Here is a 26,846-nt window from a genome sequence, read left to right on the forward strand (position 1 = left end):
CTAAAATACTGACATTAAAAAAAATTTTTTTTATCTGTAGTCATACCTCTCAGCTATAACTACTGGTATTATTTTGTTATACTCTCTATATATAGCCTTTCAGACTTGTAAAAAATGCTGATCTTAACCACAGAGGTCACATTGTAAATGTTGTTTTGTAATCTGATATTTTCCAATGTCTTTAGAATAAATTCTTAGGATAAAATTACTTATCAAATAATAAAAACATTTAAAACTTTGATACATATTGCCAAACTGCCCTACAGATTTGTACTAACTCATACTCCTACCACCAAAAAACTTGAGTGCTTGTTTCTACAAACAGCCCAAAATTTTCACTTTTGGTGATCTGGTTAGGAAAACATGTATTTCTTTGTCTAGTAGTGACGTTTAATGTATTTTCACAAGGTTAACAGTCATTTATATTTCTTCTTTCATCGATTTTCTCCTTATCTTTTGACCATTTTTCTACTAGATTTTTTTTCCTTAAGGACTAGAATTACAGAGATTATATAAATATCCCTGCAGTCTTAATTAAGCAGAATGTACTAAATAAATTTTCTTGCTATATCAGAACAATGGTTTTTAATCAAGGATATTTATGAGAATCACTAAGGAAATTTACAAAGATATTTATGTCCTGAGTTCTACCTCAAACACAATCAGAATCTCCTGTGTCTTCTTTAATTTTATATATATATTTTAAAGTTGACTATGTACCCTTCTGGTTAAGAACCAATGACTTACAGGCCATATTAACAGCAGTTATTGTAATATTTTAAGACATAATATACTTGGGAATAACTAAAGCACTCACACCTATTTTCTTCTATACTAAATAACCCTGATTGCTATGCTGAATTTTTGTGTCTGCTTTATAGTTATTGTAGTTCCTCCTTTGCAACTATTCAGTATTTCCTTTTGTTTGTTGCCCTCTCTTACTTCCGTAGTAAACACAGCATATAATTTTCATTTTTAGAATATTTTACGCACAAATAAAATACTGTAGTCATAAGCCAGCAAGGAAACAGGAAAAGTAAGGTAGGGTAATCTAAACTAGGGATGGCTTAATGAGAGATAAAACTGGAGAATGGCCTTATTTCAGGAGATCAGTTAACAGCTGAGATGCAGCACAGACAGGCAACAGGAAATTTTGTGGTTAATCCAAAAGGGATGATTGCTTTAAAGTTCTAAGAGGGGCTTCCCAGGTGGCACAGTGGTTAAGAATCCACCTGCCAATGCTGGGGGCACGGGTTCGAGCTCTGGTCCGGGAAGATCCCACATGCCGCGGAGCAACTAAGCCCCTGCACCACAACTACTGAGCCTGCGCTCTAGAGCCCACGAGCCACAACTACTGAGCCCGCGTGCCTAGAGCCCGTGCTCCGCATCAAGAGAAGCCACCCAACGAGAAGCCCGCGCACCACAAGGAAGAGTAGGCCTCGCTCGCCACAACTAGAAAACGCCCACGTGCAGCAATGAAGACCCAATGCAGCCCAAAAAAATTCTAAGAAATCAGTAGGCTTCTTGTGTTGATAGGAAGTTAGGTAAGGAATACAGGTTCCAGAGAAAGAGTAAATCTGGTCAATTTGTTCATATTGTGTTCATACTGAGGAATTCTAAAGACATAAAGACCATCCGGGACAGTTTAAAATCCAGAAAAGAAAAAAAAATCTCAGGGTCAAACTGGAAATGTCTTTCTCTCAGGAGATCAGGGACCAAGATAAGATCTATAGGAATAGGAAGGCTGAAAGCAGAAGAACAATACAACTGAGTCCCAAAGAGGCTGTTGACTTAGTACCTATCTACTTAAGTAAAGGCTATCGGGAGAACTTAAGGACCATGACAAGTGCCAGAAATAACAACTTTAACTGGGCTTAAGGTTCAAATTTTGTAGGTTAGCATCAAGACCAATTTAAACTTGTTAATTATCATCCTTTACAAATTCACTAACCTCTATGAAGTCCTATTCACGTTCTGTTGTTTTAATTAGTAAAAACTGTTTTCACTGAAATTATCTTTTTTTAGGAGTTGTCTCCAGACTTATTGCATTAATCAATGTTGCCAGACTAAATTGAGATCATTTGCACTTAAGCTCAGCTTTCACAATGAAATATCACCAACCCGTTATTTGTAGTTGAAAAACTACAAATATGTATTTGGCCTGAATTACACACTGGTCACTGCCAATATTGAATAGAAAGACATAGAACAATATCTGTATTACAGGCATATATACATATATACTATTTTATTTAATCCTCATAAAATCTGAGAAACTTTTCCCAATTTAAAAAAACCCACCAAAACCTGAGACATACATAGTTCAGAGCAAATCTCTACAGATGGAGAGAATGAAGTCATACAGAAAAATGGCACCTGGGTGAAGAATCTTTTTGAACTTCTAAGGCAGTGCTTTTTCTGCCATACCAAGGGCTTAAAAAAAGATAATTTTTTTTTCTTTTTTAGATTTTAGGGCTTGATTGTGACATGTCATTTATCTGCTTTAGAAAAGCTGTCCTGAAGTGTCTTTCTGCCCAATATAGTAGCATGCAATGTACACTGACTAGTATTTAGAGGAGCTTACACATTCTATTTTACCATGTACATGGAGGAAGAATTTCCTCTAGTTAACTGTGTTTGTACATGTTCACACATATAATACACCCTCCAAATGCTACTTTTATAATACTGTTGCATTTTATTTCTGCTATTTTAACCAAGTGTCTTATGCTTCAAATATTTTCTCAGAGTATTTTATTTCAACTCTAACATCACAATAGTATGCTAGGCAGTACACTGTGAAAGTTCAGCAAAAGAAACCAAAACTGCAATTCTTGTGAATGTAGAGCCTATGTATCTTGTTGAGAAATATTGTAAAAACATCTTTGATAGTGTAGCACTAGCCTGGGTAACTAAGTAGTTCAGCAAAATTGATAACTTATGATTTAAATGGGCAGTTTTCAGATAAATTCCATATCTGCTTTCATGGCCAATTCAGCTGGGAAATCTTCCAGATAGTATTCTTAGGCAGGAAAGCTCCCCACGTACTCTCATGCTTCAGGTTCAAGTATGTTTCCATGACAAATGTTTAATGAACAAAGAGAACAGATTAAGTTACCAGACGCTCAAGAGTTTTTAAGACTTCATTAAATATAAATATATAGCTTGACAAGAAGATATGGATTAAACCATATATAGCTGAAACAAATAAATATGTAAAAGAAAATATGAAACACTAAATGATATAAACTTATTTATAAAGACATGAATTTCATCAGAGGGTTTATCAATTTAATGGAAATTTAAAATGATGCTGCCTCTGCCCAATAAAGTTTTAAGGTCACATAGAAAGCAAAAAATACCTATCGCATTAGTCTTAAAATACTGATTATGATAAATTTTATTGGAAAATTCTAAATGGAACTCTGACAAAAGGTCTTTTCTTTGATATTAAGTATGATGTCGTAGTGAAAAATAATTGTTGGCAATATCAACTCTGGGATTCTCATTCTGACACACGTTCATTTTAGTTTCATATAAAAATTCTTAATTTCAAAAGGTATTTTGCTGTAGGTTTAAAAAACTTTGTTTCTATATGGTATATCTTTAAAAGCATTTTACAAATACATTTTATGCAAAACAGCAAATTTTCTACACATAAGAAATGTTCCATTGTATGATGTAGTAATTAGATTACGTGCCACTTAAACGAAAACCACCTAAGTTCTTCGAAATTCTGTGCAATTCCAGAGGAAATCTGAAAAATCTAATCAGATGCAGCTAAATCCATCCTGTCAAATATGTACCCTCTTCTCTAATAATGATGAAGATAGACAAGAAAGAGAGGACAGACTATAGAGAGAACAGAGACTCCCCATATACAGAGATCAGAGCCCCCCTTCCCCATTCCCATACACAGAGACACAACAGGCACAAGGAAAAAGAACCACATGGACAGAGAAGTAGAGAGATAAATAAGGAACACAGGGCTACCGAGAAAGAATGACACAGGTGTAGAGTGGGGAGTGAACAAAGAAGGGGGTACTGAGGAAGAGCAGTACCCAGAACAAGGGAGGATGGAGGGAAGAGAGAAATGCGGACAGACACTGTGCTGAGGGGAAGGCAAAGGCAGGCATGGCAAATCTGGCCTTGGTGATAAACTCTAGTCTGCTGCAACTTCCCTAGAAGCAAGTTCTTTATATCTAGTTCAAATGCCGTGTCCTGCAGTTTGATCTATTTCCTCTTATTTGATGTTCAGTAGACATTGTTTTAAGTTTCCCATCTCCTCTAACGTTTCATACAACAGTTAAATCTTGATTATTTATGTTAAAAGAGAGGACATATTATCTAAAAGCAAGAAAAATCACTTACATTTGGTTTGGGGATACAATTAATCAGATAAATACAAACACACACATCAGCCTACAAATCCACCCCCTGAACACTCTCCTCTCCCCTTGGCCCTCTCCTGGCTGCCTAAAATATAAAAGAATGAAGACTCTAAAATGGGCAACAGAAAGCAATCACCAAGAGTTGCTCTATCTGAAAATTCTATCTTCAAACACCCAAGACCCTGGAGAATTGTTTGGCAGTAAGGGTAAACAATATAATTACTCAAGGAAGCTACTAAGGAATCTCCGTTTCTGGAGATCTTTCAAAGCAATGGAGATAACCATCTACCTTGGATTAGCTTTGTTATTTTCACTTACTGCTATCATTTACCCCACATGAAAGCAGTTTCTACATATCTATTCTAGCATTAATATTCTTCCATTTCATTGCTTAAATAATACCAATTCTTTTAACCTATCCTCAGAAATTTCTATATTTCAACCAACTTCATGACTTTTTCCTGAAAACTTTTAAAGATTTCTTCTTTTCCCCTAAACTGTACAGTCAAATTGACTATTCAGACGAGGAACTTAATAGTATTGAGTATGAGGAGATTATACCAGTTTCCAGTACATCTATCCACTGAATCGAAATATGAATGTTCATTTAGGAAATCTTTGCTAAAGTAGGGATGGGTTGTCTTTCCTTTTTCTTTTTTTCTTTTTAAATTTAAGGACATAAAATTCAGATCTCGGAGCTTTGGTTTTCAGTGGACTAGGTTAAAGTGCATTTATTAAAAATAACAAGAAGCTCATGAAACACCCTGAACAGTAATTAATCATTAAAAAATTGGGTTACAAATTAAAAAGAAATTCTAGACAAGCATATAAGCAAAGATAGTTGAGAGAGATTGCAGAGCAAAAACCTTAGCCCTAAATATAAGACAATGGAAAAATATCATTGAAATGACTACTATTCAGTCAAGTACAAAAGCTTCATGATTTTTCTCTGGACAAAACTTAAATGAGTTTGGTGAGCAAGAAAAAGACCCAAATTTGAAGGCAGAATACCTGGGTCCTAGTTATGGCTTGGATCACTTATTAGCTGCAATATATATCACTGGAAAATCCATCTCAAGTCTCTGGGCCTTTCCATAAAATGAGTGGGTTTGACTTGGATATTATTTCTCAAACTTTCGTTAGTGATCCATTAAAAATGTGTATTTTTAAATTTCTCAACCCAGTATATACATCCCTATTTGAAATAAAAATTTGTAAATACTTATGTGCAATATAATATACCTTAATATCTTCTATTTTTTCCTAGTTCTTAAAAAAATTACTGGTTGATAGGATGGCTAAAATTAAAAAGACATATTGATATAATAACAAATAGAAGCAAGAATGTACAGAAACTAGAACCCTCTCATGCTGCTGATGAAAAGGTAAAATAGTGCAGGTACTGGGGAAAATATGGCAGTTCCTCAATAAGTTAAAACACAATTACCATTTGATCCAGCAATTCCACTCCTAGGTATATACTCCAAAGAATTGAAAACAGATATTTAAACAAAAAATTATATGTGAATATTTGTAACAGCACTATTCACAATAGCTAAAAGGTAGAAACAACCCAAACATTCCACCAACAGATGAATGGATAAACAAAACATGGTATTTCCATACAGTGGAATATTATTCAGCCATAAAAAGGAATGAAGTAATGGTTCATACTACATACAACACAGATGAACCCTGAAGACATTATGCTATGTGAAAAGAAACCAGTCACAAAAAGTCACATACTGTATGATTCACTTAGATGAAATGTCCCAAATAAACAAATACACAGAAAGTAGATTAGGGTGGTCAGGAGTTAGGGGGAGGAGAGAATAGAGAGTGAATGCTTATGGGTCCAGAGTTTCTTTCTGAGGTAATGGAAACACTCTATATAATGGTGATGGCTGCACAATCTTGTGAATGTACTAAAAACTCATGAATTGTACACTTCACAAGAGTGAATTTTATGGTATAGTAAAGCTGTTATTTTAAAAAATGAAATAAAAAATTACTGGTTAAGATCCACAAACTAATTTCATGGACTAAAAGGTTAGATGATCTCTGGTAGCTTCTGGTCCTTACAAAAGTTAAATTTTAGTCAAACTTAACAATGTGCAACATGTTTATATATGTGTTTTCACTTGGTCCTCAAGAAAATACAGAAACTGAGCCTCAGGAAACTTAAGTAACTTGTCAAAGGTCAATAGCAAGTGAAGATAAAAAGTATTTAAACTCTACATTTGACTCCAGGCATCCCTGTACCAATATGCAATGATATCATGCATTTCTGAACATATAATGATGCAAGTCTTTGCAAGGGGAAAAAGTTAAAACCTATTAATACTTAATAGATGGAATGAAGTTTTGACACATTGTGTCAAAGACTAAATGGTATAGCAGTTAATTATTTTTCAGTAGCATTATGCATATTTAATAACCAAACATTACATGACTATACACATATTCTAATGAATTTTTTAATCTTTATTTTAGGTTAGTTCTAATTTTAGCAATCTGAACAAATCAAAAAATCGTCAAATGTCCCAACATTTTAAACATTAAACATAATACCAATAGGTCTAATCATTTCACTTCCAGAAAAAAAAAAATTTCTCAAAGAATGGCTAATAAAGTTTGGAAATATCTATAGCAGTTGAGGAAAAATTTAATAGCAAGAATAATTAACTTCTCAGAAACGTACGAACTCAAGGTTTATTGGCACTGGAATTTTGTTTGTTGTCTTTAAATAAACTTTATTTTAAAAGCCAATCTTAAAAAAAGTTTATCACAATCTAGCAAAATTCCAGCATTTCCCACGGTCAATCAAAAGTCAAATAACATCAGAAACAAATGTGGAAGAAATATTTTATTTTATAACATCAAACACAAGAATACTCTTGACTTAAAAGTTTGAATATTCAGAGACACCTGGCAAAAACTATGTAGATACTAATAAAGACTGAAACATGGTATTAATATTATGAAAATATTTTATTCATCCTAGTTTTCTTCCCATTGGTGTATCTTTTTTATTTTTTCTTAACACTAGTAGCATCTGGTGTAAATCAGAAAGCCCCTAATCACAAATTTCAAGAATCTCCTTATAGCCACAAAACAGATAGCTCACCATGGTTGTGTGATGGGTGGGTGTGTGTGCCTTTCCTAAGGTCTCTTCAAAAGTGTGATAATCATACAGTGACATCTATGATAGATAGCAATGTTTCTTAGTTTATTCCCTTTAAATGTTCTGTCTACTATATTTACTTGTCCACAATCCTGGCCCAAAATTACTTATCTTTGACTATAAAAATCAATCAAACAGTGAAATCTATAATCTAAAGACATCTGAAGATGATCCTACTCTACCTCATCCTACCTGCATTCTGCTCTTTTCTCAGAATTTTTCTCACAAGGTAGCTTGCTTTACTTATGAAAGAGAACAAGACAATGATATTTTATTTGTAGCAAAGCAAGTTTGAATAACTCCTGCAAATTTTAAGGAAAGCCTCCCTAATATATCAAAATTCTTATAATTTATACTACTAATATTAATTATTCATTTGAAATTTCCACATCACTATTTTCTAATTTTCAATAAGATTCTAACTGCTTTTAAACAAGAAAATTCAGTTTATCCTTTCTGAATATTTTCTATTAATTCCATCCCTGCATTTTTATTATTATACAGTGCCGAATTTATAAATACGTTCATTAAAACCACCACCCAGATAAATAAAGTATCTAACCTTTCCAATCACATTTTCAATTCTTTAAGGAGAATTTCCTCTACTCACAGATAAATGATGATGTATCATTTGGAAACTGAAGGCTCCCTCTCAAAGAAATAAATCAGTTGCCCCATCCTTCCCTCATTTAAAACAAGGTTGCTGTTTCTGGCTGTGAAAAAGGCTGAGAAGTTGTCTCCTGGCATGTGTGTATTAATCAAAACACTGGCAGGGAGACTCATACAACTTTAAGGGAGTACTGTTGTAGTCTGATGTGTTAGCAAATTATAAACAGGAAAAAAAAAATGTCTGATACAAAGCTAATATACTTCATTTTAAAATGAACACTTAAAACTGAGTACATCCAAAAACTGAAGATTTGACTGACAATAACAACCTTATAACTTACGATAACTTTTCATGTTTCCTACACTTAACACATTTGTGTTGTGTATTAAAATTAAATCTATCACTTATTTCTCAAAATATGAAATATTCTCCTATCCAAGAAATGACTTACAGATACCTGGTAATACATTTCAAATTACTTTAAAATAAAATATGTAAAACAGCCTTACGTTCAAAGATTGCACAAAGATAATTTTTAAAACCACACTGGACTGCAAGTTGGAAGAAAATATATCTGTGCTTTAATCTATAGTTGTAGAAAGTTTAACCAAGCAGCATACAAAAAGAAATAGGAAAAAGCAAAAAATTTAAGAGAAATGGTCTCCAATTTTCTGTGGTTAGGTAAAAAAATAAATAAAAATTCCCAGAGTGAATCTGGCTTAAGCTGTATTTGTTTCCTCATGGAGATTACACGAATATTGTCTATTAGATGGACTTTTATGCCTGATTCAATTAAAGCAAATGGACAAATACATTAATCTTTAAAGAAATTTAAACAGAAACCCAGAAGACTCAATCCAGGCTTGGGTTGGATATGTTACAATGTAAGCTTTCTCCAAGCCACAGAGAATATTTACAGAATATTTTAATAAAAAATAATGGAGTGGTAGGAGATGAAGGCCAATAAGAGGCAATTGGGAATGAAATAATTTTACTCTAACAAAACTCTTAGGAAAAAAAGAGCATAAAATTCCTTCACATAAATGTATTTTAAAAAATATGTAATCTTTCTGTTTTCACTATAATGCCTTTCATCTGAAGGCATTTAGCAGACTTCACTATGGCTGAACACACCTGTGATTTCTTAAATCACAGAGAAGTATGCACACTGCTTTCTGTCAAGAAATGTGGATCCTTAGTAAATGTATAGCAAAGAAAAGAAGCAGATGTTGTGATAAAGTAGAAACTGTTCTAGACTAGATTTAGTATATATGGTGTATATACCATATACAGTATATATGGTACCTTTATATATATAGATTTAATATATATGGTATACTATATACAGAGAGATAGTACATATGGTACCTTTGAGTAAATCAGAAAAAGGTGTTCCACTCTTGGTAGCCAAAGCTCTGGTCTACTGAGTGAAGAGCAGGCTGGATATCAGTCTCCACTCAAACCCTCTGTTCTTTGCAGTACATCAACTGCATATCCAGATTAGGCAAATTCAAACTTGGCCCTACCACTTAGCATGGAGTCTTAACACAAGTGATTTAACTGAGGTTCAATTTCTTCTTCTGTAATGGATATTACAGAGCCCTGTTAACAGGACTACTGTGGGTACTAAACAGAAAGCTGTTTGCTACAGCATCTCGTACAGGATTCAATAGACACTTAAATAAATGGCAAAACAACAACAACAAAAACCCTCTCCTTCCATAGAGAAGTGAAGTGTCTCTCTTTTCACATCTATAAATAATAAACCACTAAGAAATAAAATACTTTCTTTTAGTTAGCCTGGTTTTAAGGGAACACAAGTTAATGTATACCACTGACACTAGTTCAGGAATCTCTCCTGTGTGTGTGTAAGAAGAGAGGGCAGTAAGTTCAATTATGAAATATTTTAAGTTTGGAAACACATTTGACATCAATTTCTCTTATAGATTCATAATGCCTATTAGAGTCTAAAGCTACAAGAAGTACTGTAATAAGAAGCTGTTTAACTTATTTAACCCAGTGTTCTCAAAATTTATTTGATCACAGAAGTCTTTTTTATTTATATCTATTAATATCTCATGGCACTAGTTTTTTTGTTTTCTTCACAAAATGAAATTTGGGAATAGTTAGTATAGGGACTTTTAAGCCATGTTTTATGTGTATTATGCCATAGGAATAGCACCAGTTCTTCTCATTAACAGCCATTAATTAAAGAAAATCAAATCAATGTTAAGCTACATATATTAATTTTATTACTATTTTACAAACCTTAAGGAAATCAGAAATTCAAAATCTGAAAACTACTTTTCAGTAATTTTGATATAAAAGTTTGAGTTTGAAATAAAACGTGAATTTCAAGGCTTTAAAAGTTAGGCCTCATACAGAAATTTTTAATTCAAAGATTAGATACAAAAATTATGTTGTAGTGACTGAACATTTAGGATATGTGCTTTAGCTCTACATGGCTAACAGAAAACAATGGTCATATGGCCTTTCCGAGAAAGGAACTGATCTTGGTCTGAATTCAAATTGCTATTACTTACATTCTCTTATATCCCTCCTCCTTCCTATACACATTTGTGTTAAGGCAAGAGAAACAAAAGCAAAACATTTTCTATTATTCTACTGTTTTTACTTACCTAATATTTTCACAGCATAATGAGGACTTTCTAAGATAATTCCTTCCTCTGTATCAAATATAGGGTTATCTATTCCAGTTTTTGGAGGAATTTGGGCTAGTTTCTTAAGTCTCATGGAAGAATTAAGGTCAAGTTCTTGTTTTTTCCCTTCTTCCTCTCGCCTACGCCTCATGTCCTCCTGTTGTTGCCGAATACGTTCCAACTGTGCACTTCGACGTACTGGCATCATCCTGGTGCCCAAATCTCCAGGGCAGTCAACAGCCATCTCTCGGTGCTTCTGATGTTCCTCTGGTGATGCAAGATCAACATTTTTTACTTCGTTGTCTGATTCCTCAGTAACATGCCCATTCATATGGGATGTTGTCATGGTTATCTATAAAAACCCGTACCACTTTTTATAATTCAATTTTTCCTATAAAGCCAATCTCTTGATTCTGTAGTATAAAATCCATGTTACTTCAAAAAAAAAAAAAACAAAAAACTTCTCACATCACATAATAATGCTATGAAAATGTATCCATGAAGGAAATCTAAGGGGAAAGATGGGGAAAAAAAGTATAAGAATTACAATATAAAAGTAGATTTTTTTACATAGTCCACTTCCAATCTCTATCTCTACACAATATAGAAAATATCTCATAAGTATATAATATTATCTTGCTATACAGATTAAATATTTTCCTTTCATTTTATAGATCTGAGGAAAACAAGTTGTTTCAAGAAAAAAAAGTACCCTCTCAAGTATACTGTTTAATTTTACAGCTAAGAAAAATGATGTATTAGAAAGTTTAGCACAGCAAGAAAATAAGAAGGTTCTGGGTACTAGTTTAGTAGAAAATGAGATATTTAAGGTGTAAAGGTATTTTAATCATCTTTACAGTTGTCTCAACACAATCCTTTATGCTCAATTAATATACATGAGATTGAAATCCCTTCCTAGTTAACTGCTAAAGAACCTGGTATACAGCAAGCCATGTTGTTGACTCGACATAAAGGCAGCACTGTGGGAGACAATTCACCTTTAGGAGTTTATGAGATGAAGAAGATACCCAATGAAAAAGAAATTTTAATTAGCAGCTAAGACATCTACAGGATAAAACTACCTTAAGTGAGAAAAAGACTATGTCAGTTATCAGTCTTTATAACTGGTGGCAGTAAAAAAAGAATTAGGGTTAATTCTTTACGAGGATTCATTTAGAGAAAACGGTAGTATCTGTTACCACTCAAAAATGTTTTAAAGTCACACTATACAGCAAACAAGAACATATTGGACTTGGAGACCAGAAGACTGAATTTTAATTCTGGCTCTGCTACTTCCTCTAGCTTTATGATTTAAGCCTAGTTTCTCTCTCTGAACCTTAGATTCCTTTGGAAAATTTATTCATAGAATTGTTCTGAGGTTTTTTTTTTAAAGATTTTTTTGATGTGGACCATTTTTAAAGTATTTTATTGTATTTGTTACAATATTGCTTGTTTTATGGTTTGGTTTTTTGGCCGCGAGGCATGTGGGATCTTAGCTCCCCAACCAGGGATTGAACCCGCACCCCCTTCACTGGAAGGCGAAGTCTTAACAACCAGACCACCAGGGAAGTCCCCTGTTCTGAGTTTTAAATGAGATAAAGTTTTAGAACTAAAAACTACTTATATTAATTCTTAGTATTAATTTGATTCTATTTTAAAAATCCTTCAACATATTTTAGACAAGAAAAATATTTTACTGGATGACAATGGCTTTTCGTCAAGCTATTTCTTGGGCATAAATAGGCAGATTGTTTATATATGTGCAAACCCACACATTAAATCTAATTAGTCTTCTTTTGCTCAAGACTTTAAAAATATTTACAATAATAAACCTACTACCTCCTTGAATTGAGTAGCACTCCAGTTAATAGGTTGGTTAGAGAACATGCCAACTAAGCAAAAGCTGAGTTTTCAGACAATATTCCTAATGCCAGCCAATCTTCTCTCAAGCAAACATCTTGTCACAGACTGCTTAACACAAACCCACCTAGACTACCAGGAAAACCACTAGATCAATAATCAGGAAAACAGATGCAAGCTACGTGAGCCACTAGAATTACATTTTCACAAGAATTTTGGTAGATTTTTCTGTCTTCCATCCAAATTATAGCTCTCTGTTTTTTTATAATTATGCGATCTACATAGAAATACCTTATTTACCATTAAATTGCCTTCTTTTTCATTAAAACGAGAGCTATTAGAATTATGTTAGATAGGGGCTTCCCTGGTGGCGCAGTGGTTAAGAATCCGCCTGCCAACACAGGGGACACGGGTTCGAGCCCTGGTCCCTGGTCTGGGAAGATCCCACATGCCCACGGAGCAACTAAGCCAGTGTGCCACAACTACTGAGTCTGCGCTCTAGAGCCCATGAGCCACAACTACTGAGCCTGCGTGCTGCAACTACTGAAGCTCGTGAGCCTAGAGCCCATGCTCCGCAACAAGAGAAGCCACGCAGTGAGAAGCCCGTGCACCGCAACAAAGGGTAGCCCCCGCTCGCTGCAACCAGAGAAAGCCCGTGCGCAGCAACAAAGACCCAACGCAGCCAAAAATAAAACAAATAAATGAATTTAAATATTAAAAAAATTATGTTAGATAATTCTTGTTTTATACTATTGATTATATGCAAATGCAAATTTATCTTATTTAATATTTTCATTACAAGTAAGCAGAAATTTATGTAGGAGTTACTGTAGTGCTATGTTTAATTTTAATTTTAAAAATTTAGGAGTATACATACTTCCAGAAAATTAAAACTCTCAACTTTCTCTATTTAAAACATTTATGGGATATTAAAAATCAAATTTAATCATGAGTATTTTTTATTTATATATATGCTAGTCTACAAAAATTATGATCTGAAATGAAAACTTAGCTTAAAAATGATAAGATTGTGTCCATATTCACTGTACTAAATCATGGGGGTGGAAATTACAATCATGCAAGAGAAACTAGGCCAGGTGATCTCAGTCAGAGTTCTCATGCTTGGACTATAATCATGCTTGTCTATCCGGATCTAGGCTTTTACCCTCAGAAAAATTTCTGCAACCTGATATTAATTCACTTAAATCTCCATTTTGGTCATCTCCCTTAGAGTGTTCATAGTCCACTGGGAGAGACAGCAAAAGAAAATGAATGATTATTCTTCCCAGTTGATTTCTCCTCATTAGATTCTAAATTTGTTAAAAACGGGTCATTTATGTCTTATTTTTATACCTTCCCTGTACTTAACACAATACATGTCATATAGGAAATGTCCATTAAGTATTTGTTCAACTGAACTTAGAAACGTTATAAATTCAGAAGATGGGCTCTAAAATTTAGCCTGTGATAAAGTCATAGCAAACCCTCAAAACATAAGGACGCATTTCTTCCAGCAGTATTTCAAAAAACAACTAAAAATTAGCCAGATAGAACAGTCTGTTCCAGGCAGAGGGAAACACAAGACCAAAGGGAAGGAAGAGCGTGAGAATATGGCACTTGCAGAAGGTAGAATGGAATGCAAAATGGCTGGATGGGACGATGGGAGCATGTCATACATGAATAATGATAAAACTAGAAAGGCAAGCAGGGGGCCAGATGGAGAAGAGTAACAGATGAAAACTTTGACCTTTATCCTGAAAGTAGTAAGAATCATCATAGGATTTAAAGCAGGGACTAACATGATCACACTCACTTTAAGAGAAATATCACTCTGGTAGAAGACTAGAGGATAGACTGAAGGGTGGCAATGAGACCAGTTTGAGGGCAACTGTAAGAAATGGGGTCCTGGGCTTCCCTGGTGGCGCAGTGGTTGAGAATCCGCCTGCCAATGCAGGGGACACGGGTTCGAGCCCTGGTCTGGGAAGATCCCACAGGCCGCGGAGCAACTAAGCACATGCACCACACTACTGAGCCTGTGCTCTAGAGCCCACGAGCCACAACTACTGAGCCCACGTGCCACAACTACTGAAGCCCATGTGCCTAGAGCCCGTGCTCCACAAGGAAGAGTAGCCCCCGCTTGCCGCAACTAGAGAAAACCAGCACACAGCAACGAAGATCCAATGCAGCCAGAAAAAAAAAAAAGAAAGAAAGAAAGAAAGAATTGGGGTCCTGAACTAATTTTAGATAGTGAGAATGAAGAAAAGTTATATTAAAGAAGCATGTAGGGCTTCCCTGGTGGCGCAGTGGTTGAGAGTCTGCCTGCCAATGCAGGGGACACAGGTTCCGACCCTGGTCTGGGAAGATCCCACATGCCGCGGAGCAACTGGGCCCGTGAGCCACAACTACTGAGCCTGCGCGTCTGGAGCCCGTGCTCCACGACAGGAGAGGTCGCGATAATGAGAGGCCCGCGCACCGCGATGAAGAGTGGCCCCCACTTGCCGCAACTAGAGAAAGCCCTCGCACAGAAACGAAGACCCGACACAGCCATAAATAAATAAAAGTAAATAAATAAAAAATTTAAAAAAATAAAATAAAAAGAAGCATGTAGGTTACAGAATTCCTAAAACTTGGTGTCCATATTTCATACAGCAGGGCAAAAAGAAGAGAAGGAAGTAGTAACAGTAGAAGAAGTAGTAGTAGTAGTGGTAACAACAACTACAACATTTACTGAGCACATAATTCTATGCCAGACACTACTGCAAGCACTTCACACAGTATTCACTCATTTAATCTTCACTAAAACTCTAAAAGTAGGTCCAAATATGCCTGTTTTATAAATGAGGAATGGGGATTGAAGTAGGCCTTGAAGACAGGATGAAGGAAAAAGAAAGAGGCCATATGAACTAAAGACAGAAAAATAAAAGGTATGGGAAAAGTACAAACAAGGCTAGTTGAACTATAGCAGTCAGTTTGTATAAGAGAATACTGGCTAGAAAATTTGACTGGGTCCAACTTATGAAAGGTCTTAAATATAAGTCCTTAATCTCAAGGCAGTAAGAAAGCCGTCAAAGATTTAGAAAAATGGGGTGATCTGAACATAAATTTAGTTGAGCACTTACCCCTGGCTAGGTACTAGGGCTACAGAGACAGGATCCCTGCCCATTAGTTTATCTACCAAAATGTCTCACAGAGATCTAGAAATTAATGTGTCCATAATTAAACTCATATTTCCCTTTAATCCCCTCTATTCTCCTTGATCCTTTTCCTCCATTCTCAATTCTAATCAATGCCACTATATCTACCCAGTTACCCAAGACTGCACAATGTTTAAGAGTACAGGCTCCAGAGAACCAGACTGCCTAGGATCTAATCCTTGCCTATTTTCCTTTTAAGTCTCAGCTCAAATACATCCTCCTCTGGATTTCCATAATTTCCCAAACTGGATATGTGCCTCCTCTGAAATCCCACAATCCCTATCACATCTCTGATCAAACTCGACTACAGCTATTTGTATCTCTGTCTGTCTGCCCCACCAGACTAGAAACGCTTGGAAGTCAGGAACCATGCCGACCCATCTCTGGATCCGTGACACTGCCTAGTATAAGACCAAGCAAACTGGAGGCTTCAGAATATGAACCCAGGCAGTGTGACTTCATGGCCACTATCTTTGGGTCACTAGGTGGACAGCAATGTCATTAACTAAGATGGAGAATTCAAGAGAAGGAGAATTAGATAGAAGGGGAGATAAATTAAAGGGTATTACGGGTTTAGTTTTAGACACAATTTCAAGGTGATTATACGTCATACAGGTAAATGATCTAATCAGCAGGGATCTGTCTTATTGATCTCTATAGCCCTGATAACTAGTTAAGGGATAAACGCCTAATTAACCATATGAGCAAATTACTCCTGGGTTCAGAACATCTGATGGCTTTCATATTGCCTAGAGAATAGAGTCCAAACTCACAAGGTAAATCCAAACTTTCTAACTGTATCTTTTACTACTTTCCTGTACAAGCCTTCTAAGTTAGCTTCCTCATTTGTGCCTGCCTATCCCATATCTTTCTCTTCCTGCCCAAATGTCTTACAAACTAAGAAATAAGAACTGCTTCTCCTTTCATCTTCTGCTTTCAAGATCTACCACAAATCACTATTCCTTCAAGAAATTTTTCCAGATCTCCCCAGTTAAATAATGATCTCACCATACCAACACTCCGAAAGACTTCATAATGCTCACAAGTTAATTCATGAGGTCCATGACAGATTCCTCCAGAATCAAAGAAACATTATGCTGTGTCCCACAGTTTTAGCATTAAAGATCATTATAATTTTTAAACAGGCAAACCATGAATATTCTAGCTCATTTATGTAGTCATCACATAACAATAAACAATGAAAGAGAACCAGTCCAAAGGAATTACTCTGTCACTCTCGGGGAAAAAACCCTACAGTCCTTTGTTTGACAATCTGGAGGCTGGTAAATGACTGAACTAGAGAATTACCTCCTTATATGTAAATAAAAGACTGACTTATGCAGATAATATAGTTACAAGCCGCTGGCCCTAAGAGTATTCCTCTCATCTCAATCCTCTAATTATAAATAAATTGTTTTAAAAATGCCTCAAAGGCCCGCATTTCAAATCCTAATCAAAGTCCCAGCTTATACCCACCACCCCCAAGGAAAAAAAAAAGAAAGAAAAATTTTAAAAACAAAGCAAAACTCTTTACACATTCCACAAAAGAAGAAAATGAATTTTCAGGCTTGCAGGCCAAAGCTATTTCAATGCTAACTTTGAACTAGTCGGAGAGAAAGGACTCTGCTTATGTGAACTGAATATAGAAGAAGGGGGTAAAAAGAAGCTAAATAAGCTTCAATAAGTACAAATGATTGAGACTGGGGGGCCTGAAATAGCCTGAGGGATATAGGCCCACTGAAAACTCCACACCAAGAAACAAAACCATTTGTGTGAGAGCTGGGAAACATTAACTGTTAGCAGGAAGACCAGTTTCTATATAATCAGTATCCTAACTTTTAGGCAAAGGGAAATGTAAAACATATACTTCATATGCATAAACACAGTCGGTCTACACTAGCATTTAGAGCTCTAGATTTTTTTTTCAATTCATCCTTCCTCCCCTTCTCCCAGGAGTAATGCCCTTTGACCAGCAGCTGGTAAGTCTCATTTTAAGTGATCAGCATTCCTCTGACATTCTAAGAAGTTGCACTATTTGTTTCCATAGAAACAGCTTTGTCAGCTAACACAAAATTCAGGCCAAGAATAGTGAAAAGAACTTACATTATGCAAATTGGAAAGTCCTTGTCTACTATCCTTAGTTCTCTGATTTTTCACAGAACTCAGACTAACTTTCTTACTCTGTAAAACAGAAAAGAGACAATTAATCAAGTGTAAAAGTCTGTAGTGTCTTTTAGAGGGAGGGAATGGGAGAGAAAAGTTAATTCAATATGATATCCAATTCTGTTTGCAGATGACTAGGATTTCTCAGTATAAAGCAATAAAAATGTACACACACCCATCTCTAATGAACATCAATTAAAATCAGTATAAATTACCTGAAGTCAATGATGAGAAAGAGGTAAACATAACTGGTTTAAAAGCTTTTAAAAAAAAGCACAAGACCCTTTTGTAGATGATTTTTAATGACTTTTTTTTTTATCTCTAGGTTAGGCTCAAACAAAAATGCAGTTTTTGGTTTTTTTCTTTGTTTTAACTACAACTTCTGGATCCACTTTAAACCTTATAAATAGTTTCATAAAGCCAAGAAAATGAGAAGTTTAGGATCCAAAAAGATTCAAAAAGAATCTGACAGACAAGAACCACAGTTAATTCAGAGGGGGGAAAGTTGATGCTACACTGAAGACCAAGATAGAAGAGGATCCTGTCCTAATGGGAGATTACATTCTGACATGGTAAAAGATAATAAAAAGCAAATACACAGTAAGATGAATTCAGAGAAAGAATTATAAAGAAAGTAAAACAGGGTTATACAATAGACAGTGATGTTTGGAAGGGGCAACATTAGATAAGATGGTCAGGGAAGGCCTATTTTAGGAGATGATATTTAAGCTGAGACTTGAATGATAAAAAAAAAAAAAAAAAGTCAGTTGTGGGAAGATCCAGAGATAAAGGGTTCCGGATTGAGGGAACAGAAAGTACATTTTTACATGGATGTCACCAGAATCTCAATTTCAATATATCCCAAACTGACCTCAACTTCTTCCCTACTATTGTTAATTATAGCACTATCTCCAAGATCTTCCCCAAGCCTTATTATCCAATCAGTTGCAAAAAGATCTGTTGATACCACAAGGTTTTTAGGATCCACTGAAAAAGTGGCAGAATAGCCACCCCAGAATATGCCACTAAAAGATACTGTTAAGAAAATGAAAAGGCAAGCTATAAAAAGGGAGAAATATTTGCAAAATACTTATATTCACTATAAATACTCTTACAACTCAGTAAGTCAAATAATACAATTGTTAAAAAGAGGCAAGAAATTTGACCACCAAAGATATACAAATGGCAAAAAATAAACATTTGGAAAGATATTCAACACCATTAATCATTAGGAAAAATGCTAATTAAAACCACAATGAGATACCAGCATAAGGATAGACAGAAATTTATGGAATAGAATTAAGAGACCAGAAATAAACTCTAACATTTACAGGCAAATGATTATCAACAAGGGTGCCAAGACAATTAAATGGGAAAAAAACAGTCTCTTAAATGGTTCCAGGACAACTAGATATCCAGAAATCCACATGCAAAAGAATTAGGTTGCACTCTTACCGCACACCATATACAAAAATTAACTCAAAATGAATCAAAAACACACATGTAAGAATTCTATAAAACTCTTAGAAGAAAACATAGGCATAAATCTTCATGACCTTTGATTACGCAATGGTTTCTTAAGACAGGACATCAAAAGCACAAGCAACAAAAGGAAAACAGATAAATTAGACATGATCAAAACTTAAAACCTTGTGCTTCAAAGGACACCATCAAGAAAGCGAAGAGGCAATGCACACAATGGGAGAAAATGTTTGCAAATCATTTATCTGATGGGGGACTTGTGTGTAGAATATGTAACAAACGCTTACAACTCTATAATAAAAAGACAAATAGTCTGATTTTAAAGTGGGAAGAGGATCTGAATAGACAGTTCTCCAAAGAAAATATACAAATGGCTTTCTTAAATAGGTGCATAAAAAGATATTCAACATTATTAGCCATCAGAGAAAAACAAATCAAAACCATGAGACACCACAACACTCACTAGGATGGCTAGAATCAAAAAGACAAGTGCTGATAAGGATACGGAGAAACTGAAACTCTCATACACTTCTATTGGGAATGTCAAATGGTGCAGCCACACTGTAAAATAGTCTGGCAATTCCTCAAAAGGCTAAACACAGAGCAATTCCACTCCTAGGTATACAACCAAGAGAAATGAAATATATGTCCAAACAAAAACCTTGTACAAAAATGTTTACAGCAGCATTATTAATACCAAAAGTGGGAAAAAAAAAATCCAAATGTCCATCAACCGATAGATAACATGTTGTATATCCAAAATGAAATATTATTGGGCAATAAAAAGAAAATACTGATACATGCTACAACACTGACGAACTTTAAAAACAGAATTGAAAGAAGCCAGTCACAAAGAACCACATACTGTATAATTCCAGTTATGAAATATCCAGAATAGGCAAATCTAGAGAGACAGAAAGTAAATTAGTGATTGCCTAGAGCTGGTGGGGTGGGGTGGGGGGATTATGGCTAAGGGGGGTACACGTTTCTTTTGAGGGGTGATGAAAAGACTCTAAAATTGATTGTGGTAATGGTCGCACAGTTCTGAATATACTAAAAGTTACTGAATTGTACAGTTGAAATGGATGAATTGTACATGGTATGTGAATTATAACTCAATAAGGCTGTTAAAAAACACAATGAAGGGCTTCCTTGGTGGCGCAGCGGTTGAGAATCTGCCTGCCAATGCAGGGGACACGGGTTCGAGCCCTGGTCTGGGAAGATCCCACATGCCGCGGAGCAACTAGGCCCGTGAGCCACAGCTACTGAGCCTGCGCGTCTGGAGCCTGTGCTCCGCAACAAGAGAGGCCGCAATAGTGAGAGGCCCGCGCACCGCGATGAAGAGCGGCCCCCGCTTGCTGCAACTAGAGAAAGCCCTCGCACAGAAACAGAGACCCAACACAGCCAAAAATAAATAAGTAAATAATAAAAATAAAGGAATTCCTTTAAAAAACCAAAAAAACAAAAAAAACCACAATGAAATACCATTACAAACACAGTAAAATGGCTAAAATTTAAAAGACTGACAATACTAAGCTTTGGAGAGGATGTGGAGAAACTGAAACCCTAATACGGGTGAGAACATGAAATGGTAGTCAGTTTGACAGTTTCTTAAAAAGTTAAACATACACTTATGATATAACCCACTGATTCCATATGAGAAATAAATACATATTTTTATTTGTAAAAAAACACAAAGATTTATATGGAATATTCATAGAAGCATTATTAATAATGATAGCTTAAAATTGGACACTATCCAAACGTCCTTCAGCTGGTGAATGGATAAATAAAAAAACGGAATACTATTCAGTAATAAAAAAAAAACGAACTACTGATATACGCAACAACATGGGTGGCCTCAAAAACATAATGCCAGACACAGGAGTACATACTGTATGATTTCCATTTGTATGAAATTTCTAGGAAAGGCAAAATTAGTGCTGTTAGAGAAAGCAGTTTGGTGGTTTCCTGGAGCTGGGGATGGGAGCAGAAACTAGCTACAAAAGGAGACAAGGGAATTTTTTTACAGGATGGAAGTGTAATGAAACTAGATTTCAGTGATATCTACACGATATAAATTTAATGAAACTCAAACTGTACCTGTAAAACATGTGAATTTTATGGAATGTAAATTATACCTCGATAAAGTTGTTTTCAAAATTCATCAAATTGAACACTTAAAATTACTGAATTTTAATGTAAGTTACACCTATTGAGCTGATTTTAAATTACACATTTAAAATTGCATCTTATTACATGTAAATTATATCTCAACAAAGACCACGTCGTATACTGACATCACATACAAAAAAAACCTATTTACTCAATAAATGTTTAACTCAAAGCAAAAACTTTAGTTTCCAACAATGAATGCCCCACACATCATCTTCACAGAGAAGAAATTTAGCTATATCTAAAACTAAGTAAATACAAGTCAAAACTCAAATAGAGTTGACCCTTGAACGACACGGGTATAGGGACGCCAACCCTCTGTGCAGTGGAAAATGTATAACCTACAGGCAGTTCTCCGTATAGGTGATTCCTGCATATCCGCAGTTCTGCATTCATGGATTCAACCAACCATGAATCCTGTAATACTATAGTATTTACTACTGAAAAAAATCCACCTGTATGTGGACCTGCACAGTTCAAACCCATGTTGTTCAAGCGTCAACTGTATTTGGGCTAGTCATGAAAAGTACTAGCTCAGAAATTACTAGTGACAACAATTTAAGCAAAAACATATAAACTCACCAAAGATTTAATTGAAAAAGTAGTTTTTTCAATTATTCCTTATGGCGAACTAAACATTATATTTTTAAAATAAAAAATAATATATTTGAAGTAAACTGAATTCAATAGGTAACAATGTAAATTTTTTTAAGCTGCAAAACAGATTTATACAACTGACAAACCAAGCCCCTTAACTTAAGAAAAAGACCAAATGCCAATGTCCTGGGTTTATTTTTTAATGGAACATTCTGACAAGTCCTATAATAATGGCATTTCTAAAATTCTACTTAGTTTATGGTTTAGGTTTCAGATAAACGTACCTTTGTTTATCATCCAGATAACTGCATTCCAAAGAAGCCACTGCTATCCTCACAGCTTTAAAACTATTGATATATTTAGAACGTACTATGTCAGATAAATTTGTATAGAATGGAAGCAAAATTCCTTCATTTGAAAAAAATCCTCAAAGTAGAAATCAAATGAGTAAATATTTCAAAGGGAAGTAGGGGTAACATATAACGTAAAGCCACGTAAGTCATCTGCTCTCACAGACAAAAAAAAAAGAATGGTATGATTCCTGCTCAATGTAACTGGATATCAATAAGGCAATGTCAATAGCTTAGAAGACACATCTTTCTCAGAGGAAAACTTTCAGAGACTTAGCAGCTTTGAACATAACTGGCAAAAGTTGTATATAAAACATATCTGCAACAGAAAGATTTAATTTTCAAGTTCCTATTCTCACCCTGTAATTTTAGGCTATACGATTGCCTTGAGACAAAAATAAAAATAAGACAACACGGAAAAAATGGCTGGAAAAATAATGCTGCATTTATCATTTGTTAAACATCTATATCCTAAAATATTCATTTACTAAAGTTTATCAAACATTTATTTATAAATATCACCTTGACTCTTTTTAAAACATTTTTGAATTACAGTGGCTCTCCATCAAGGGTGATTTTGCCTTCCACCTGTCCCCACCAGGAGAATTTTGACAATGTCTAGACATATTTCTTATTGTCAGGACTGGGTTGAGGGGTGCTACTGGCATCTACTTAGCAGAGGCCAGAAATGTTGCTAAACATGCACAGGATAGTGTCCCCACCACCAAAGAATTATCCAGTCCAAAATATGTCAGTAATGCCAAAGTTGAGAGACCCTGAGTTAAACCAAGCAATCACTAACCCAAAATTGAGGCATTCACTCATTCAGTAATTTTCAATAAGCTTCTCACACTTCCAAGACAAAACTTTAAACAGTCAAACTCCCTTGCTAATAACCACTTAGATTATTTTCACTGATTGTTAGATTTTCACTGATTGTGTTTCAACTCTTTTTCAAGTACAGTACTGTTGGTTTCCAAATAAACTGAGGCTGAGAGATGCTTAAATATCATCTAGTGTTTTTCAAAATGTTCAAGAAAGGATTTATTTCAAGAGTCATCTTGGCAGTGGATGAAAGAGCAGAAGCTCATTTTTGTCATTCTTTTTAAGGTTCACGGAATAAAAGTTCTGCTAACTTAAATGTTTAAATAATAAAACCTTTAATCTCATGAATTACTCTTACTTTACAAATCATAAAGTAAGGTCCAGAAAAATTTAAGTCACTTGACAAAGTGGCAGAGCTCAATAAATCTAGAAATTCAACAAGGTAACGATCGCCAACAGAATAGCAACAGAGTAAATGGAATAAAAACTATTGCCAAATAAATTGCCCTGTATTGCATACCAGAACCTGAGTGGGAAAGCAAATACAATTTCAATAACATATTCCAGCATATGATACACTCCCCCCGACCCCACACCGGCATCAAATGATTACCATCTGGCCAGAGACTAAACATGCATATAAAATGATATTTACATTAAGAGTGGCGCAAACAAGACTAAAAAAGTGTTTAGACAAAACATTTAATGGTCAAGCTAGTATTATTTACTGATTCTCTCTGTGTCCTGAACATTGGGTTACCAAACTTTATACAGTTAATCCTCAAACAGTTCTACAAGTTTAAGTACTACTGTTATCCCCAATGACAAAAGGGAAGACAGATTTAAAGAAGCAAAGTATTTTGCCCAAAGAGCACCTCAACATAAATATTCAACAGCTGTAACGTGCACTTTTATGTATACGGTTTCAAGTCCTTTGTATCATATAATCCTTACAACATCCTTATGTGGTATTTTACAGAGGACAAAAGTAGAACGATTATTTAAATGGTTTTGAGTAGCAGTGATGGTGATAGCGGTTAGTATTAATGGAAGTAAAAGCAGTAGCACTTCTTGCCAGGCAGGGTGCCAAAAATTTCACATATATTATTCACATTCAATCCTTCCAACTCCTCAAAGTTATCCTCAAGTTTACAGATGTGGAAAACTAGTATGAAGAGGTTAAGTTGCTTCCCAAGGTCATAAATCTAAATGACAGAGCCAAGACTCATACCAAGTCTGTATGACTTCAGAATAGAAGCTCTTCACTCCTGCTATTACTTTTATCTAGTCTTATCCAATACGAAGAGGAAAGAAAGAAAACTTCTATTGATTATTCTCAGTTTAGCGTTTTGAACCTTCCTTCACTTTGTCCATAGAGAGTCTCTCTTTTAACCAATGAACTTCTATGAAAAACATACTTGCAGATCCAAATACCTAATAGCCCCCTCTTGCTTTTTTATGCCTAAAACTTAGCTTTGGCCATAATTATTCCCAGGGACCGATGGGACTACATAATGAACAATCATGCACCATTTTCCTTTACAAATCTGTATAGTATCCTGTTACAGTAGTACCTTGCAATATTAAGAACTGTTGGAGAGGACTTCCCTGGTGGCGCAGTGGCTAAGAATCCGCCTGCCAATGCAGGGGACACAGGTTCGATCCCTGGTCTGGGAAGATCCCACATGCCGCGGAGCAACTAAGCCAGTGCGCCACAACTACTGAAGCCCGCGCACCTAGAGCCCGTGCTCCGCAACAAGAGAAGCCACAGCAACGAGAAGCCCGTGCACTGCAACGAATAGTAGCTCCCACTCCCCGCAACTAGAGAGAGCCCGTGCGCAGCAATGAAGACCCAACGCAGCCAAAAATAAATATAAATAAAATAAATAAATTTTTAAAAAAACTGTTGGAGGAACAAGAAATCATTTTGTTAACCAGATAATAAGCTCCCTATATATTATGTAATATTCTGCAGTGAAAAGTATTGTGTTTTTTTTTTTTCAATTCAGTGGGAAAATTCTCCATTTGCTTATATCAAACACAAAATTGAAGATATGGTGGTCTTTGGAGATATTCAAGACCACACACTCATAGTAGGAATTGGTTAAAAGCCAAACAGTATCAAAGATATCAAATGGTTGGTTACTTGAACCGCCCCATTATCACCTTCAACAACTTGGTAATGAAAGATTAAATGTATCCAAAAGGTTAAGTAAAGCTTCTGAAAAAGGCACTAAGACAAAAGGTAATTTACAACATTTTCAAACTGACTAGAAACGGATTTTTAAACTTGTGGGATAAAATTACTTGCAATATGGCTTTTCAGTAATATTGCTACCAATCAAGGATATATATGGCCTAGTTGGAGAGCAAGAACAGTCTCTGATAAGGAACAGAGCCAGTGTAAGAGATAGAAGATAAAGCCAGAACTGACTCTAAATGCAAGCTAAATTGTTTGAATTTTCTCCTGCAAGCAATGGGAGACTATGGGTTTCTGAGTTTTAAAAGAATCAAAAAAAGGTTTTTTAGAAAGTTAAATCTTCTCTACACTGTAACCAGAGTTGACTAGGGAAAATGTAAGTAGAGAAGCCAATAGAGACAATATTTTAATACTTATGCATGGGAGGATAAAGGAAATAGGAGAAGAAAGGAAAAGGGATAATTTCAAACAATGCTGATAACAAAGGATGATTTGACAGGCTTCGGAGACCAGGAACCAAATACAATTCTAAAATACTGAGCATGACAATTGAACCTGGCAGAAATTATGGGACCTTAAAATAGGAAAATTCAGAGAATAAAGTTTCTCTCCCTGGAAGGGAGAGAGCAAGGAGGGGGAGGATTAGAAAGACGATAAATTCCGTTTTAGAAGTATTGCATTTCAAGTGGGAATTCTATCAGGCTGTTAACTGTTAGACAGAGAACCAAAGGCTAGAAATGAAAATTTGTAAGTGATTTCATATTCACATCTTGCATTTGTAAAGCTTTTCAGTTTCCACAGTAATCCAAGCACATTATCTCATTTGATCTCCACAGGTGCCCTGAAAGGTAAGCAGGTCAGATATCCCCATTTTCCAGAAGATATGCAAGGACTACATGTTAAGTCAGAGCTAGAAGTACTAGAATAGGAACTAAAATCCAGATGAGTGAAACTTTATGTGGATCCATAGTGCTAAATTAGCTATATTTCTGTAAGACAATACCATACTGACTATAGGCTTCCTTTCAAAAATCACATAATTACATCATTCTTTCGCCTTTAGAATATGATTATAGAAAATTCATCTTTTCTCAACTGAGTGCTTCATAAAATGAAGTTTAATCTGGTAATTAATTTCACCGTTACATGTGTTAA

General features: G+C 35.2%; 1 protein-coding gene across 7 annotated transcripts in view; it reads right to left on the minus strand.

Moving 5' to 3' along the window:
- PALS1 (protein associated with LIN7 1, MAGUK p55 family member) overlaps positions 1-26,846 on the minus strand; it is a 103,383-nt gene that overhangs the window by 55,151 nt on the left and 21,386 nt on the right. For 2 of the 7 annotated variants that reach the window (XM_068543891.1, XM_068543898.1), the window contains exons 2-3: positions 18,003-18,080; positions 10,825-11,354 (exon numbers count right to left, since the gene is read on the minus strand). In XM_068543891.1, coding sequence (XP_068399992.1) covers positions 10,825-11,191 — 367 coding nt within the window. In that variant the 5' untranslated portion in view covers positions 11,192-11,354; positions 18,003-18,080. Of the gene's footprint in view, positions 1-8,137; positions 8,162-8,185; positions 8,335-10,824; positions 11,355-18,002; positions 18,081-26,846 lie in introns of those variants that run through there. The other 5 variants (XM_068543909.1, XM_068543918.1, XM_068543902.1 and 2 more) reach the window with 5 other exon arrangements.

The sequence above is a fragment of the Eschrichtius robustus genome, chromosome 1 (genome assembly GCF_028021215.1).
Source record: "Eschrichtius robustus isolate mEscRob2 chromosome 1, mEscRob2.pri, whole genome shotgun sequence".
In the NCBI taxonomy this organism is placed as follows: Eukaryota; Metazoa; Chordata; class Mammalia; order Artiodactyla; family Eschrichtiidae; genus Eschrichtius; species Eschrichtius robustus.